The sequence below is a fragment of the Schistocerca piceifrons genome, chromosome 3, assembly GCF_021461385.2.
Source record: "Schistocerca piceifrons isolate TAMUIC-IGC-003096 chromosome 3, iqSchPice1.1, whole genome shotgun sequence".
Taxonomy (NCBI): domain Eukaryota; kingdom Metazoa; phylum Arthropoda; class Insecta; order Orthoptera; family Acrididae; genus Schistocerca; species Schistocerca piceifrons.
The window spans coordinates 620104160-620123144 of NC_060140.1; the positions used below are offsets into that span (position 1 = coordinate 620104160).

The window sequence follows — 18985 nt, forward strand, 5'->3', positions numbered from 1 at the left end:
CACTGTTTATACTTACCTCTGGTGAGGGGAGAATGCATGAGATAGTGCACGCTAGCGCCCCCAGCACTCTCCCCAAAGATCGTCACGCTGTTGGGATCGCCACCAAAGGCTTCAACGTTGTCTTTGACCCACTTGAGCGCCGCCACCTGGTCCTTGAGGCCATAATTTCCTGGAGCGTTCTCGTCGCCAGTATTTAGAAAGCCTTAAACAAATACAGGTTGATAAGGTTAAAATGATCTGGCCCCCAAAACAGTCACCTCACATTCGCGACTATCTAGTCACCCTAGTTAAACACTAACAGCGCCTCTTAGTAAACATCCATAGGAAAGACCCGAATAGAATAGAACTATTAACAACTAACCACCCAGAAGGAAAACCGGAATAGACTAAAAATACTAACAGTCCAAATACGATGAGTAAATCACCCTACTACTATCTACACCTACAACACCGTCAACCATCCCGTACTAATATACCCAAAAGATCCCCAACTTCTATCCTACCTTCTAACCAAACCCACCCCAAATGAAGGCTCTAACCCACCCTTTCCTTGCTCATCTGGCATCCTGTTCCTATCCCAACATCTGCATCCCAACTGACAGTTCCTTTCCCACAATGGCGCCCCTCATCCTTCTTCGTCCAGAATCCTCTCCAAAAGTCCCCATAGCCCACACCATACTCCCAGTTACCATGAGCCTACAACACGTCATAATCACTATAATTTTCAATGTACATCACTTCACCATCATCATTTTTTACGAACATAACTATCTGTATTTTACTTCCTAAATTGTCGTATATTTATCTCATTTTTTTTAAAGAACAGTGGCCGAAGATCGGCCCCCTGTCCGCGGCCAGCTCTGCTTCACACTATGTTAGGAGACGGGGCATGTTACGTTACTTTTAAATTTAATATTGTAAAAAAAAGTTAAAATGACTTCTCACGCTACCACAGTCGAGTATTTATGACTAACATTTCACAGAAAACTAAGGTGGAGTACACACCTCCTTAACATCCGACGTAAAGCCGGAAAACTACTAAAACAACTGACAGACTTCCCCTAGGACCTGCATCCTTCTACAGCTATCTTCATTCATGCATTCCTTATCCTCCCAATCATAACTTATGCCATCTTTCTCGGTCTCCATCTCTTATAATTTCTACTTTTTCCTTGACATCCCAGAAAGACTTGCATTCCGCCTTTCATTCTGCATCCGTCTGTTGTTGTCGTTGTGGTCTTCAGTCCTGAGACTGGTTTGATGCAGCTCTCCATGCTAATCTATCCTGTGCAAGCTCCTTCACCTCCCAGTACCTACTGCAACCTACATCCTTCTGAATCTGCTTAGTGTATTCATCTCTTGGTCTCCCTCTACGATTTTTACCCTCCACGCTGCCCTCCAATGCTAAATTTGTGACCCCTTGATGCCTCAGGACATGTCCTACCAACCGATCCCTTCTTCTAGTCAAGTTGTGCCACAAACTTCTCTTCTCCCCAATCCTATTCAATACCTCCTCATTAGTTATGTGATCTGCCCACCTAATCTTCAACATTCTTCTGTAGCACCACATTTTGAAAGCTTATATTCTCTTCTTGTCCAAACTATTTATTGTCCATGTTTCACTTCCATACATGGCTATACTCCATACAAATACTTTCAGAAACGACTTCCAGACACTTAAATCTATACCCGATGTTAACAAATTTCTCTTCTTCAGAAATGCTTTCCTTGCCATTGCCAGTCTACATTTTATATCCTCTCTACTTCGACTATCATCAGTTATTTTGTTCCCAAATAGCAAAACTCCTTTACTACTTTAAGTGTCTCATTTCCTAATCTAATACCCTCAGCATCACCCGACTTCATTCGACTACATTCCATTCTCCTTGTTTTGCTTTTGTTGATGTTCATCTTTTATCCTCCTTTCAAGACACTGTCCATTCCATTCAACTCCTCTTCCAAGTCCTTTGCTGTCTCTGACAGAATTACAATGCCATCGGCGAACCTCAAAGTTTTTATTTCTTCTCCCTGGATTTTAATACCCACTCAAAATTTTTCTTTTGTTTCCTTTACTGCTTGCTCAATATACAGATTGAATAACATCGGGGAGAGGCTACAACCCTGTCTCACTCCCTTCCCAGCCACTGCTTCCCTTTCATGTCCCTCGACCCTTGTAACTGCCATCTGGTTTCTGCACAAATTGTAAATAGCCTTTCGCTCCCTGCATTTTACCCCTGCCACCTTTAGAATTTGAAAGAGAATATTCCAGTCAACATTGTCAAAAGCTTTCTCTAAGTCTACAAATGCTAGAAACGTAGGTTTGCCTTTCCTTAATCTTTCTTCCAAGATAAGTCGTAAGGTCAGTATTGCCTCACATGTTCCAACAATTCTACGGAATTCAAACTGACCTTCCCCGAGGTCGGCTTCTACCAGTTTTTCCATTCGTCTGTAAATAATTCGTGTTAGTATTTTGCAGCTGTGACTTATTAAACTGATAGTTCGGTAATTTTCACATCTGTCAACACGTGCTTTCTTTGGGATTGGAATTATTATATTCTTCTTGACGTCTGAGGGTATTTCGCCTGTCTCGTACATCTTGTTCACCGGATGGTAGAGTTTTGTCAGGACTGGCTCTCCCAAGGCCGTCAGTAGTTCTAATGGTACGTTGTCTACTCCGGGGGCCTTGTTTCGACTCAGGTCTTTCAGCGCTCTGTCAAACTCTTCACGCAGTATCGTATTTCCCATTTCATCTTCATCTACATCCTCTTCCATTTCCATAATATTGTCCTCAAGTACATCGCCCTTGTATAGACCCTCTATATACTCCTTCCACCTTTCTGCTTACCCTTCTTTGCTTACAACTGGGTTTCCATCTGAGCTCTTGATATTCTTACAAGTGGCTCTCTTTTCTCCAAAGGTCTCTTTAATTTTCCCGTAGGCTGTATCTATCTTACCCCTAGTGAGATAAGCCTCCACATCCTTACATTTGTCCTCTAGCCATCCCTGCTTAGCCATTTTGCACTTCCTGTCGATCTCATTTTTGAGACGTTTGTATTCCTTTTTGCCTGCTTCATTTACTGCATTTTTATATTTTCTCCTTTCATCAATTAAATTCAATATTTCTTCTGTTACCCAAGCATTTCTACTAGCCCTCGTCTTTTTACCTACTTGATCCTCTGCTGCCTTCACTACTTCGTCCCTCATAGCTACCCATTCGTCTTCTACTGTATTTCTTTCCCCCATTCCTGTCAATTGTTCCCTTATGCTCTCCCTGAAACTCTGTACAACCTCTGGTTTAGTCAGTTTATGTAGGTCCCTTCTCCTTAAATTAGCACCTTTTTGTAGTTTCTTCAGTTTTAATCTACAGTTCGTAACCAATAGATTGTGGTCAGAGTCCACATCTGCCTCTGGAAATGTCTTACAATTTAAAATCTGGTTCCTAAATCTCTGTCTTACCATTATATAATCTATCTGATACCTTTTAGTATCTCCAGGATTCTTCCATGTGTACAACCTTCTTTTATGATTCTTGAACCAAGTGTTAGCTATGATTAAGTTATTCTCTGTGCAAAATTCTAACAGACGGCTTCCTCTTCCATTTCTTAGCCCCAATCCATATTCACCTACTACTCGTACGTTTCCTTCTCTCCCTTTTTCTACTACCGAATTCCAGTCACCCATGAATATTAAATTTTCATCACCCTTCAGTATCTGAATAATATCTTTTATTTCATCATACATTTCATCCATTTCTTCGTCATCTGCAGAGCCAGTTGGCATATAAACTTGTACTACTGTAGTTGGCACTGGCTTCGTGTCTATCTTGCCCACTATAATACGTTCATCATGCTGTTTGAAGTAGCTTGCCCGCACTCCTATTTTTTTATGCATTATTAAACCTACTCCTGCATTACCCCTATTTGATTTTGTATTTATAACCCTGTATTCACCTGACCAAAAGTCTTGTTCCTCCTGCCACCGAACCTGACTAATTCTCACTATATCTAACTTTAACCTATCCATTTCCCTTTTTAAATTTTCTAACCTACCTGCCCGATTAAGGGATCTGACATTCCACGCATCCGTCTATATTCTCAAATTCGCTTCCTGTATCAAATCAGCCATTTGTCATCTCTTCTTCTTCTTCACTTTAACAGTAACCCAGTGGTAAGACCCTATATCATTAACAATAATCATCAATTTAGATATCCTGCTGCGCCACTGCATTCATTTCCACTTTCTGTGCACCTCTATACCTTATTCATCCTCTCCCATTGGAACTCCTGACTGAGCAAATATGAAGCTCGTTCCGAGATACACTCTGTAAGTAGGCTGTTTATGTTTTCTTATTGGCAACGTTACGTAGCGCTCTGTATGAAAATCACTGGCTGTGCTGTGTGCAGTCTGTGGCTAGTTTGCACTGTTGTCTGCCATTGTAGTGTTGGGCAGTGGCAGCTGGATGTGAACAGCGCGTAGCGTTGCGCAGTTGGAGGTGAGCCGCCAGCAGTGGTGGATGTGGGGAGAGAGATGGCGGAGTTTGGAAATTTCTAAGACTGGATGTCATGATCTGTTATGTATATTATAATTTTTCAACACTATTAAGGTAAATACATTGTTTGTTCTCTATTAAAATCTTTCATTTGCTAACTATGCCTATCAGTAGTTAGTGCCTTCCATAGTTTGAATCTTTGTTTTAGCTGGCAGTAGTGGCGCTCACTGTATTGCAGTAGTTCCAGTAACGAAGATTTTTGTGAGGTAAGTGATTTGTGAAAGGTATAGGTTAATGTTAGTCAGGGCCATTCTTTTGTAGGGATTTTTGAAAATCAGATTGCGTTGCGCTAAAAATATTGTGTATCAGTAAAAGCACAGTCGTGTTTAATTGTTCAAAGGGGACGTTTCATATGTCGACCCTTAGCCGAGGATACCTCACTGGAATATTCTGATTTATTTCTTGTAGTTTGTGTAATTAGTGTAGCTTTTGTTTATTGCCAGCGCGTAATTATAGAGAGAATGTCCATTTTAGTTGTAGTTTTTCATTGTTGTAGAGTAAAACAGTTGTGGCATGCATGTAGATTTGCACCAAGTATTTCGCAGCTGCGCTTGCAATTAAGTAGACATTATTTCCATTGCTATGTTATTTTATTTTGCTCTTCAAATTGTGCTTTTCTGTGTTATCGTGTGAAATATTGTGACAATTATGGCGTGTGAAAAACGTAATACTAGGCTCCAAAGTAAACTGAGAAATGACAGTGAAGAAGAAAGCAGTGTGTTAGCGCCGCAGAGTAATGAATTAACTAATGTTCAAAGTAGTAATTTGGTAATTGTGCATAGGGAAATGGAGCGGGTTGCAAATAATGGTGTACACAGTGAAACAATTAGTGAACAGGGAAGCATTATCGATCGATCGGTCGGCAACAGCTCGCCTCAGGAATCCGAAATGACAGGAAACAATTTCGCATATACTGTAGATTCAGGTTTTGGGTCCTCACCGTTTTCTCAAATAAGTCAAGACACATTTTCTGCTTGTCAAAATGTGAATGTTGCCGGTGCAAAGGCACTGCCGAAAAGCATAGAGGAACAGATTCCAGACACTAATACATTATTATTGCAATTAATGCAACAAATGAAACAAAATCAGAGACAAACACAGCAACAGTTAGACACAATGCAACAAAATCAGAGTCAAACACAGCAAAAGCTACAAAAGTTAGACACAATGGAACAAAATCTTCAAAAGTTAGACACAATGGAACAAAATCTTCAAAAGTTAGACACAATGGAACAACACCAGAGACAAACACAGCAACAGTTAGACACAATGGAACAAAATCTTCAAAAGTTAGACACCACACTTGAACAAACACGTGAAGATTTAACTACTGAGTTACATAAAGTCGAATCGAAATGTCAAAAAGTCTGTAATGACGTAAAAACACAAATTTGTGAGCACTTCCAACCTATTTTTTCGCGTCATGAAAATGTATTACAGAATCACGAAGCAGCCATAAAAGAACTGCAAACTATTGTTCATGAAAATCACACCTTGCAAGCTAAAATTGACTCAGTTGCATCTACCGATTCAGTTACGCAACTTGCAAAAACTCAAGAAAACTTAAAGGACACAGTAGATACGATTGCAACACAAATGGACACTCTGAAACTTGGTTCAGAAAAACACACAGAGGAAATAATTTCATTATCGGATAAAGTAGCCGAACTTTCAGATCAGTTCACTAACTTATCTGCAAAGGTAGATGATGATCTGAATGACACAAGACCTGTAGCCATCACTGACACAGAAGAGTATGAACAAATTAAGAAATTCAAACAAGATCAGAATCAAATTAATACGCAATACAAAAGAGAAATCCGGGAAGTTCAAGATCAGTTGGCACAAGTAATACAAAAATTTCATATTTCAGAGGATACTCGCGCTCCAACACGGGAAGAGGAACTTAGAAATACGGAAAAGCCACAAAATAATAACACAGGGCATTTCGGAAGTTATGAAAGAACTTGGCAATGTGCACCGAATTTTGAGATGGAACCGCCGACACGATGTAACAATGACCGACATGCGACTCGCCAACTTGATGATTTTGACTGTAAGCTGTTCATTACTACACGTAAATTCAAAACGTTTAAGAATTCTGCCAACGACATTCATCCACAAGCATGGCTCCATCAATTCTCTCATTGTTTTCCTCCCAACTGGTCGTTAGAACACAGATTAGAATTTATGTGTGGCTATTTAGAGAATGAACCAGCTGTAAGAATGCAATCGGTCATTCACGATTGTGACAATGAAGGAGAATTTTACCATGCCTTCCTCTCAGCATATTGGTCTCAAGCTACACAAGACCGAGTAAAACATAGCATCATGATGATGAAACACTTTGAACATTCTGAATTTTCCAGTCTTGTCAAATATTTTGAAGACATGTTGCATAAGAATCAGTATCTTTCAAACCCATACAGCCCCTCAGAACTCATCCGCATTTGCTTACTCAAATTGCCTGAACATTTACGACATATTATTTTAGCAGGACGTTGCAAAGACGACATTGAAGCTTTTCAGGGACTGTTACAAGAACTGGAAATTGACACTGACAATCGCGGAACGCGAAAACAGGAGCACAACAATTACAGGTCACATCTGTCACAATTCCGCGATGAAAGAAATAATAACTGGACACAACAAGGCTATTCTCACAACACATATCGTGACCAAAACAGACACCACCCGTATGACAACCGTTGGCAGAATAGTAATAATTACAGGGAAAGATCACGTCTCCGCGGTAATGACTATCACAGAGACAATCAGAGAAACAGGCAATTTGGGAACCAAAATAATTATTATCAAGGGAGACAGAATAACTTTAGACGCAACGGTCCAGCGCGCAGTTACGATTCAGGGAGAAATTCTCCACCACGTGACCGACAAGAAAGAAACTATGGAATCTACCGACATGACGACAGACGATATGATCGTAACGACAGACCTGAATTGCATCAGAACTGGCGGAAATCAAACAGAGCAGAGCCCTCTCGACAAGGTGAATTTGTAGAAGTTAGGTCTCCAAATCCCAATAACGACGCGCGCCAACAAAGACACAATAGGCAATGACTCATACCGCTGGCAGCCACAAAACGTACTTATGAAACTGACGACGCAGCTGCCGTAGCTAGTAATTACGTAAAAATGGAAGACATTAGGGACATCTTACTCCAGGAACACGACGTAAAAAATAACAACATTGCATATCCTGTGATTCACATTACTGTAAATGATGTAAAATTTACGGCAGTACTTGACTCTGGTAGTCCCATTTCAGTAATTAGTGAAACAACTTTTAGAAAATGCAACATATCGAACGATTGCCCCACACTTCCGTTACTTAAGATTAAATTACAAGGTGCAATCTTTGGAAAAAGTGTAGATGTACGCCAACAAACCAATTTAGAATTCTTTTGTCAAAGCCACAGCTTCTCTATGAACTTTCTTATTGTTCCATTATTGTCGACGGAAATGATACTGGGAGTAGACTTTCTGAATGAATACAAAGCAATCTTAAGCTTTCACGATGCTGAAATAAGTTTAGAGAAAGAAGGTAAGTCAGTAGCTTTGAAATTTGAAGATTGGCTCTCAAACCATGACGAGGAAATTAATCGGCTTTACCTTCTGTTAGACAACAGGTCGGAGTTTTCTACGGAACTAGACACTAACAATCACTCTGCAAGTACTGACAGGGATGATATCGACGACATATTTGATACTAATGAGTTAATTCAAAATAAAATTCAAACAATTGAGAACTGTAATGACATTGATAGGCAGGACCTTTTTGACATTTTACAAGCACATTCCACAGTTTTTACTCACAAAACAGGAACAATCAAGGGATTTCAATACCAATTTCGTGTTCGTGAGCATACTAAATTTTGCGTTAGACCATACGTAATTCCAGCACATTATAGAGACCGTGTTAGAACAGAAATACAATCTATGCTTAATGAGGGCATTATTGAGCCTGCAGTAAGCTCATACAACAATCCATTACATGTTGTCGAGAAGAAAAATGGATCGATCAGGCTTGTCTTAGATTCGAGACAAATCAATACTATCATCATTCCTGAAACAGACAGGCCGCAAACGTTGGAAGAACTTCTTCAAAATTTTAATGGTGTAAAAGTGTTGTCTTCTATTGATCTCAGATCCAGCTTTTATCAGATCGAACTTCATCCAGAATGTAGAAAATACACAGCTTTCCTTTGTTTCGGCGTTTGTTATCAGTTTCGGAAACTTCCTTTTGGTTTGAACATTTCTTCAGCAGCATTCATTCGCGGGCTAAATTCCATATTACCTGAGTTCTTAAAACGTCACATCACCTTATATGTGGACGATATTCTAATAGCGGAAGCTTGATGGGAACAACATAATCACATCCTCAACAGTCTGTTACGTATTTTTGCAGAATCTGGAATTACAGTTAACTTGGAAAAGTCTGAGTTCGGTAGGTCAAAGGTGAGGTTTTTGGGACATATTATTTCTTCTGAAGGCATTCAGCCGGATCCTGAAAAGTTAGAAGCAATCAGAGCCATTCCAGTTCCATCCACAAGAAGACAAGTCCGCAGTTTTCTAGGTCTCGTAAATTTTTACCGTCGTTTTCTGAATATGCAAATTCTTGTTACACCAAAACTTTGTTCTCTCACTGGAATAAATACTATTTGGAACTGAGACGAACAATCACAGTTGGAATTCAATTCTTTGAAAGAATCGTTACTTAACGCGCCAATACTAGCTCATCCAGATCTGTCACAAGATTTCTGCCTTAGCACGGATTCTTCTAAAGTCGGTCTTGGTGCCCATTTATTTCAAGAAGCCATAGAAAATGACACTACTGTTCAGAAAACCATTGCTTTTGCTAGCCGAGAGCTAACAAAATCTGAAAAAAATTATTCCGTTACTGAATTAGAAGCTTTAGCTATCGTTTGGGCATTTAACAAATTCCGTTTCTTTCTTTCTGGTAAGCACGTAAAAGTATACAGTGATCATCATGCATTACAATTTCTTATGTCTTCAAAATTAAATCATGACAGGTTAAAACGTTGGGCATTGTTTCTGCAAGAATTCCGCTTCACAATAGTCTACATTACCGGCAAGGAGAACATTGTTGCGGACGCACTGTCACGCGCACCGGCTGGGCTTGAGAAAAGTAACACAGAAGGCAACCTCGAGAAAAATTTCAGTATTCTTTACATTCAGAAAGTCGCCTTTGAAAACTTCATCCCCACATCTTTAAAGGACATTGCTCATGAACAAGATAAAGATCCGATTTGGAAAGACATCAAGAGCACATGGCATGAAAAGACACACACACAGATTAGGCATTATTACCTGGTTAGAAACAACATACTCTTCAAACGCTGCACTGTTGATGACAAGCTATGGGTACTTTGCATTCCAGACGATTTTGTTAATAAGCTCATTTGGTACATTCATTTCAGCTACGCACATTTTGGTCCACGAAAATGTTATCATATTCTTCGAACGACTTGTTATTTTAACAATATGGAAAAGAGAATTCGAAGAGTCTTGTCTATTTGTAAACTTTGTCAAAAGGCGAAACCATCTACTGACTCACATCGTGCTCCGTTGTTTCCTATTATTCCTTCTAAATTAAAAGAATTTGCTGCTGTTGATCTCTTGGGACCGCTTGTCAGAACATCTAATGGATTTTCGTACGTTCTAGTCGCTGTTGAACTTACTTCAAAATTTGTTTCTTTCACTCCGTTACGTAAAGCCACTGGACGTTCTGTATCCAACACCTTTGTTAAAAATTTCTTACGTGAAGTTGGCCACGTTGCTAAAGTCATTTCAGATAACGGACCGCAATTCAGATCTGGTGTTTGGTCACGGAATCATAAAATCAAACCTGTTTTTATTTCATTGTATTCACCACATTGTAACTCGTCTGAACGGATTATGAAAGAAATCAATAAGCTTTGCAGACTTTATTGTCACAGAAAGCATCAGCATTGGGACAGATATTTACACTTATTTCAAAACGTGCTGAATGAAATGCCTCACGACTCCATTGCTTTACCACCTACTCTTGTACTAAAGAATGAAGAACCACCGAACAGAATCAGAGAGCTTGTACCTTTCCCGAATACACGTAAACTTCGACACAAAGACATAATTGATTTGGCTATTATAAATATAAAATCTGCAACAGACAAAAGGAGAAAACTACACGGTAAAGCAAATGCAAAGAAATTATATATTGGTCAGAAAGTTCTCATTAAAGCTCATTCATTGTCACATAAGAAGAAACACTTGAGTCACAAATTCTTTCTAGTTTACAATGGACCATACAGAATCCGACGTATACCACATGATAATTGCGTTGAAGTTGAAACTCTGCGTACTAGGAAGAGTAAAGGTTTACACCACATTTCACATGTAAAACTATTTATTGAGAGATAATCTGCTTTTTAACTTAGTCTTTGGTATAAAACTTTTCACTTCACATTTCTAGTATGCTGTGTCAGACTTAAGAAACTGTTAACATGCAACAATGTTTGAAGTTAAATATCCAGTCTAGAACCTAGGGATCATTTTTAAACAGAAATTACAAATGCATTGTTATAGTGAACAGACGTCACAGTGTTATTGTGTGTGTACATTCTTGCTTGTTAGTTGCACAATTACGTAATGACTATAAGGCTCACATACTTAGAGCATTTACCAGAAATGCTAATGAGATTTTAATGCAACATTTTGGTTTACTTGAAATTTGGTGTATCATGAGGTAAGTACATTGGCTTCTGCAGAACTTAGCTTTCGGAGGACGATAACTACGACACTTCCACAGAGATTATCTTACAGCAAGACGCACATTTAGCACTACAGGACACGTATTTGAGTGATTAATTTCGCACTTAAAACATGTATTTTTTAAGATATTTGAAGTACAATGATAGAAGGGTTTTCCGTGATGTATTTCATTCCATTGCTGTAATCTGTAACACCTGAGGGTATAATTACATTAATCCTCAGGGGGGTACCTGCTTACTTTGTGTATCATGTGTTTGGCAAGCACAAGGAGCCCTAGCTAATATGGTATTTGCTTACACAACTTTACACATCGGTACCGTATTTCTCTAACAGATAATTACACAGCTATCTGATCATTTAACTGAGAGAGACAAACTTTTTTACTACGGCAGTGACAAATGTTTACGTAATTACACCGTTGGATAACTTCACACTTATGAAATTGTATTTTGTCTGTACTTTGTGAACTGTTCATATTTTTTCGGAACCATTGTGATACTATGAAAGCTTTGAATGATATATTTGGTATGGTATCACGATTTTTAAAGTACGTTTGAGGTAGATGACACTTTTGACATGAGCAGAGAATTTTTTTTTAGGTTTTGAAATTATTGGAGGAAGCTACGACGATTTTGAGATTTGACTGAGGTGTTATGATGCTGTTATTACGACGACGATGTGTATTATGTTGTTGAGGAATGTTTATTATGCTACGTATTTCTCATGATGAAATATTGAAGAAGTGTCGATGTATATGTATATGTATAATAAGGTAAGGAATAATGAGTTGTGGTTAGGGACTCTGGTTTGTGAAAAAGGTTGTTGGAAACCAAGAATCGTACTTTAAGAGTTATGAAATGTATGTAAATGCGTGCATGTATCACTATGCTGGCGAAAATGTTTTGGACACTGTTATATTTATAGGATTTTATTTTCTACACATTCGTAACGCAAATTCTCAACCTGTGGAATTTTTTTTATATAAGACTGCCACTGTAGCAGAAACTGCTGTCGTAAATATTTCAGTGAGAAAGGTAAGTGACCTTGATGTAATGCGTTCTGGGCGCCCAGCTGAGAGGTAGACGTCTGACAAAAGAAAGCCATTAGGTGCAAAAAAAAAGGAGGCCATTATCCTCGCTATTGACATTCCTTTGTAGAAAGCATCGCAAATACGACACGCTCGAACTTGAAAACATATGATTACTCTGTGGAGCGCTTAATTTATGATATTTACTAAAATGCCTAATGAAATGAGAAACATTTTACATCCATTGTCTTTCTAGTTGAGAGATTGCTCATTTTGTTTAATATCTAGTTTCTAGCTGCACTGCAGCATTGGTTAAAATAAAATTTTATAGATGTACTAATATAAATATTTTCTGTCTACAGATCGAGTAAATAATAATTTTTTCAAAAAAATGAGGGAGCACAAAAAGACATTTACCTTCACAGGAAATGCATTCATAACTTTCTTTTCAAGTATTTGGTAATTTATTTTGTAGAATAAGTTGTGGTGCACCACTTTAATGACATAGATATTAAGATGTGAATATACATTTCCCTTGTCTGCATTATTGTCTGTAGTGTAATATTTTTTTCTGCTTGAGCTATGTCATGTTTAGATATAAGTTATTTCATTTGCTGCTGCTGTTTGCCAGGCATAGTGTTACTGAATTTCACTTTGTATTACTCTGTTAAGCTAGTTTACTACTGATTTATTTTTCTTGTTTGCTGTGCATTGCCTTATATTAGTTGTAATATTGCAATTGCTTTGCTAATTTCTATAACGCTGCTTGCTTTGCAAATTTGAATTTTTTTGTCATTGCTGTTTGTCTAATTGTTTTGTGCTGCTGCATTGCCTCGTCCCTTAGTTTAGCATCTGAGCTCAGTAGATTTAAGTTAGCTTAAGAGGGGGTAGACTATATAAGAGAATGAGTTGCAATGTATTGGAAGAAATGCATTGAGAAGTTATACGAAAAAAAGTACAGAAAGCAGGTATAGATAGGACTTTTGGGAATAATGATGAACCAAGGGAGATCTCCATGCAAAATACTGCAGTAAAACAAACCCTGTCCTTTCCTTTTGTGTTATCCCACTATGTGTTTGTGTACCCTTGTGTATTTGTTTTCTTCCTGTCTCTGTGTAGTTTCATAGAATTTTTTTCCTTCTAATACTAAGCTACATTCACTATGATGAGGAATACTGTTATCCTCAAATATAATTGGCATTAATAATATGTTATTTACCTTGTAAATATGCTTAGACATTATTTATTCTGTTTTGTTTTAATGCTCATAGGTAAAGTTGATGTTTCAAAAGTTATTCTGATCTTTTATGTATTTACTTATGTCATAATTCCTGTAACACTGATGTATATGTTAGTTCGATTCTTTTGTAAAGCCTGTACCACAAATGTTATCTGTATTGTTATGTTCTTTAATGATGTATTTTGTACCTTTGTTATTGTATTTTTATGTTACACAATTGTAATTGACACCAGTTCATCAAATTAAGTAACTTGTAAGTTACATTTCACTGCACACATTTCTGTTGGTCATAGTATATGGACAATATGTGAGAAGTAGGGACTGCTAGTGTTTACATGTGTGTTAATAATTCAGCAAGGGACTGGATAACAGCATTGCTGGTTCTAAGGACAATTCCAAAAACTTTTTGAGTGCACAAGTGGTGGTTATGGACTTGCTATATTGTCCGCAAGACTCTTCAATGGTGATTGTGCACCTGCACAGTCGCAACAGATGGCTGCTGGCCATCTCTACAAGGACTACAGTGGGTCTACACCTTTGATGATTCATCAGTACCATTATTTCTACAAGGACTACAGTGGGTCTGCGCCTCTGGTGGCCCACCAATACCGTAATCTCTAACAAGACTACAGTGGTCTGTTCTGTGATGACCTACCTACCAATATTCTTCAAAACTTCGACTGACTCTGCTGTGGGTTTGCTCTGTTGTGGCCCATTACCTGTCAGCATGTCAAGAGTCAGCATTGTCTTTCTGTTGGAAGGACAACACTACTTCTTCAAGACTGCATGGAAATCCATTACTTCCGTGTGCATTTTCTTTTACTGCTCAGACTTTGAGAAAAACACTGCAATTTTACTGTGATGAACGATCAGGACTGTCTTTATGGACTGTGAGAAAATTTTAGCTTTTGACCAACATTGTATTAATAAGTGTGTGCATTTGATATCTTTCTTACTGTAATTATGAAAATTTTTATCAAATCGTTATTGACCACTGCCCAAAACAATTTGTAAAATTTTTTGTGGGGAGCATGGGGGCTATGTAAGTAGGCTGTTTATGTTTTCTCATTGGCAACGTTACGTAGCGCTCTGTATGAAAATCACTGGCTGTGCTGTGTGCAGTCTGTGGCTAGTTTGCATTGTTGTCTGCCATTGTAGTGTTGGGCAGCGGCAGCTGGACGTGAACAGCGCGTAGCGTTGCGCAGTTGGAGGTGAGCCGCCAGCAGTGGTGGATGTGGGGAGAGAGATGGCGGAGTTTGGAAATTTCTAAGACTGGATGTCATGATCTGTTATGTATATTATGATTTTTCAACACTATTAAGGTAAATACATTGTTTGTTCTCTATTAAAATCTTTCATTTGCTAACTATGCCTATCAGTAGTTAGTGCCTTCCGTAGTTTGAATCTTTTATTTAGCTGGCAGTAGTGGCGCTCGCTGTATTGCAGTAGTTCCAGTAACGAAGATTTTTGTGAGGTAAGTGATTTGTGAAAGGTATAGGTTAATGTTAGTCAGGGCCATTCTTTTGTATGGATTTTTGAAAGTCAGATTGCGTTGCGCTAAAAATATTGTGTGTCAGTAAAAGCACAGTCGTGTTTAATTGTTCAAAGGGGACGTTTCATAACTCTTCCTCCATCACTAATTAACAACGCTGCACCTTACCCCATCCTTGTGTTTCTCCCTCTCCGTACTCACCTTAATCACAGAATTTATTTCATCTGCTTTATTAATTTAAATCTTTATTAAACGTGTAAAATTTTTGGCTCAAGAGTGGCTTTATCCCTTGCTGCTAGCCCCCTCTCCTCTCACAGGTAAATGAATAATAAACAAAAAAGTTGACACTCTATTGCTTTGGGAAATTCATCATTTTCGTCGTCTAATCCAATACTTCATTTGTGTTCCTGAAATTGCTAAAACTGTAAAACAGTTCGAAGACAATTTTATCAGAATTTATTGTTCAGCAAGGCAACAGAAGTATCGCCTCCGCAATTCTTATCAAAACGAAGCTCTTAGGACTTTATAATATAGTAGGTAAGTTATTGGAATAATTAATAAATAAATAAAGTAAATTAATAAATCCTGTGGGATTAATAATGCTGACGCAACACGATAATTATCGTTTAAAACAGTTAAAGATTTATTGCAAATAATTCACACATATGCGAACGGTGGCCTTACACAATTGCACACTCAAATCAAAACAAAGATATAAATAATAATTAACGTAAAGTAGCAAATCATGGAAAAGGAACAAAATCGTGTAAAGTTCGTTTAACAGCCCGTTAATCACGAGATTTGAAAGCAAGTACTCAATGTCCAACAATAGAGTTGCTGATTATTAACCGAGAACATAAAACCAAATTTCGTAAACCTATTAATCACTGCGAAAATCAGCGCACAACGTCACCAACTGCAAGTCTCAATATTAATTGCTGCAAAACAGTGAGTATTCTGCCTCTGTTCCCACAAATAAAGTTCGTAAGGGCACTCAAACTCAATCACAAAAGCACCGTCAAATATTCTAAGTACACTGAAAATTTAAATTCATACTATGGTATTCGCCGCCCAGACTACCTCGACTGGCGCCACGCTAACCCGCTGATACAGTACCATCCGCAAAAGACGGAGACCTCAGAAGACGACGGGCTACTGGCGAAAGATCGCGTGCTCGCTGCTGCTCGCCCTTAAATATTTACTGTGGCGTCACATTTTGAATCCATATGAAAAACTGAAACAACGAACATTATTCGAAACTAAGCTCCTGTACATATACACGCATCATTAGAATAAACCCACAATTATTCCGATCATTTTGTGAGCTCTCAGTACAAAAATAGCACAGTATTACAGAAGTTACCAGCGAAACATGCTTACATTCCTTTTTACAACAGGGAATAGTTATGATAAAATCAAAAACACGTATTGCTAGCTTGAAGAATGTGCATTCTTCTTCCTATTATTTCATACCATACTTCTCTCTCTCTCTCTGTTTTTCAGTCATCGGTCTTCTGACTGGTTTGATACGGCCCGCCAGGAATTCCTCTCCTGTGTCAGTCTCTTCATCTCAGAATAACACTTGTAACCTTGCAACCTACGTCCTCAGTTATTTGCTGGATGTATTCCAGTTTCTGTCTTCCTCTACCATTTTTGCCCTGTACCGCTCCCTCTAGTACCATGGAAGTCATTCCCTGATGTATTAACAGACATCCTATCATTCTGTCCCTTCTACTTGTCAGTGTTTTCCACATAACCCTTTGCTCTCCGATTCTGTGCAGAACCTCCTCATACCTTAACTTATCAATCCACTAATTTTCAACATTCGTCTGCAGCGCCACATCTCAAAGCTACGATTCTCTTCTGTTCCGGTTTCCCCACAGTCCATGGTTTATCAATCGCCATTTACTTGAATAATCATTTATAGTATATCTAACAACTAACTGTAGGTAGTCGTTAACTGGGATGCTTTGGTAAGGAATTGATTCTGCCTGATTGGTGAATCTATGACTGTGGCACGTTTATACATTTATATTTTATAAAATCATTTATAGCTTCTGAAGTAAATCCACCTTCATTTGAAGCTTCATATTATGTAATCGCTCCAATTGCTTCATGGTCGTTTATTTCTATTTTCCAGTGTAATATTACTAATTGAAAACCAGTCTTTCTTAGAAGTTACCGTAGAATCATGCTGCAAATTGTAATGAGTTCGTCTCATCACCGCGATTTTTGTTTGCATATTCGATTTTTGGGTCATGTTTGTAAGTTGTGTATCGTAGTTTCCCTGAAAATAAAGTATATTATGGTTATTGTAGCGTCTTTTCTTCAACCACCTCGCCCACCCACCGGACCATATCCCTTATCCTCCAGTTAGTCTACTTACCTGAGGGTAACCCTGTCAGATCTCCGCCAGCTTACGCTCCGAGAGCCAACTACTCGTCTGCATGCGTCTGTTCCCAGTCTCGTAGCACTTTTTCCAGCAGTAATTAGCATTACATCCAGACGCATTAAAAAAAGTTAATCTTTTACAAATGAGAGGAATCAGAGCCTTGAAGGAAGCAGGGCCAGAGCAAAAATTGGAAAGAAAGGTTTATAGAACATAATACAAGTAAGACTTATGATTAGTATTGCGAAAAAGAAAAAAACTCAGTAAAAAGAGTACTTTAAAAATCCTAGCTCTACGGTATTGTCTCTCATACGTCACCAATTTCGTTATCTCATTATCCCGCAACACAAAGCTTTATTTTGTCATACATGTTCCGAGGTATCTGTGTATCATGCAACTGAAAATTGCTAGAAAGACATAGCAAGCATGTAGCACTCTGCTGTAAAAATATTTTAAGTGTCTATGTATTGAAAGTTATTAACATAAATTACATTCCCTATCAGGAATATATATTTCTATATGTTGATGAGATATTGTAGGGCAGCAGCACTTACTTACCTAAGGGACCAACGCGGTAGTTAGTCGTGACGAGGACAATTTCGTGGTCAAGTAGAAAGCCAGGTTCATACCAGGTGGCGGCACCTTCCACAAACCCACCACCATGAATCCAGACCATGACAGGAAGCAGTTTTGCAGGCTTTAGCTGAAATAGCATCGTTATTTGAACTGTTGGTACCGACATGCTAACACAGTTAATAATCGTAAAGAAATTATAGTCTGTCGGTAAACTGAAGAGCGAGCGCGCGAGTCCCCACTCTGCCTACCCTGCTACGTCACAGGGCGCTTCTACAGGCTGTTCCACAACGTAGTACAGTACCTACCGCGGCGCGCGCTTTAAATCTGTGACGACGCCGTGTACAGATACGTCCCGTCTGCGTTTATTTTTAGACAAATGCTTTAAGAGTATAAGGAAAACAAAAGACGATAGCTTCTTCTAAACAAAACACTATAGAGTAAATAATATTAACATAAGAATGGAAATCAGGATTCTACTACAAACATAGAACCGAATGCCTATTCGTATGAATGTATGTTCCTCTATTCGTAAGACAAACCAGATGTAGTGCAATCAGTCTGTAGAATTTAAGGCTTGTTCTTACTTTGTATTTCTACTAAAAGGTAGAAGTTCCCTTTGAAGGGCTGCATTAAAACTTAACAATTCTTGCAACACGAAGAGTGTTTAAAAAGTAACCAGATATTTATAATTACGTGTGTTGTATTAGTTCGATTCGCACTGCTTTTTTTGTCATTACCTTCGTAAACATGTCTGAAAAGTATTTCCAGGTACATCCCATTTCACGCAATGTCTCGTGTAAAACATCTTCCTGCAACGAAAATGCACTTTTTGTTTCACGCCAGTGAGTAATTTCCGTAATGTGGGCATTATTATTTGGTTCATGTAAAAGTCCTCCATCGTTTGTCGAATGACCGAT

General features: G+C 38.4%; 1 protein-coding gene across 1 annotated transcript in view; it reads right to left on the reverse strand.

Annotated features, from left to right (window-relative positions):
• The window catches only part of LOC124788900 (juvenile hormone esterase-like), a 151073-nt gene that overhangs the window by 92399 nt on the left and 39689 nt on the right, over positions 1-18985 (reverse strand). The window contains exons 3-4 of the mRNA XM_047256182.1: positions 18051-18195; positions 17-202 (exon numbers count right to left, since the gene is read on the reverse strand). Coding sequence (XP_047112138.1) covers positions 17-202; positions 18051-18195 — 331 coding nt within the window. The remainder of the gene's footprint in view (positions 1-16; positions 203-18050; positions 18196-18985) is intronic.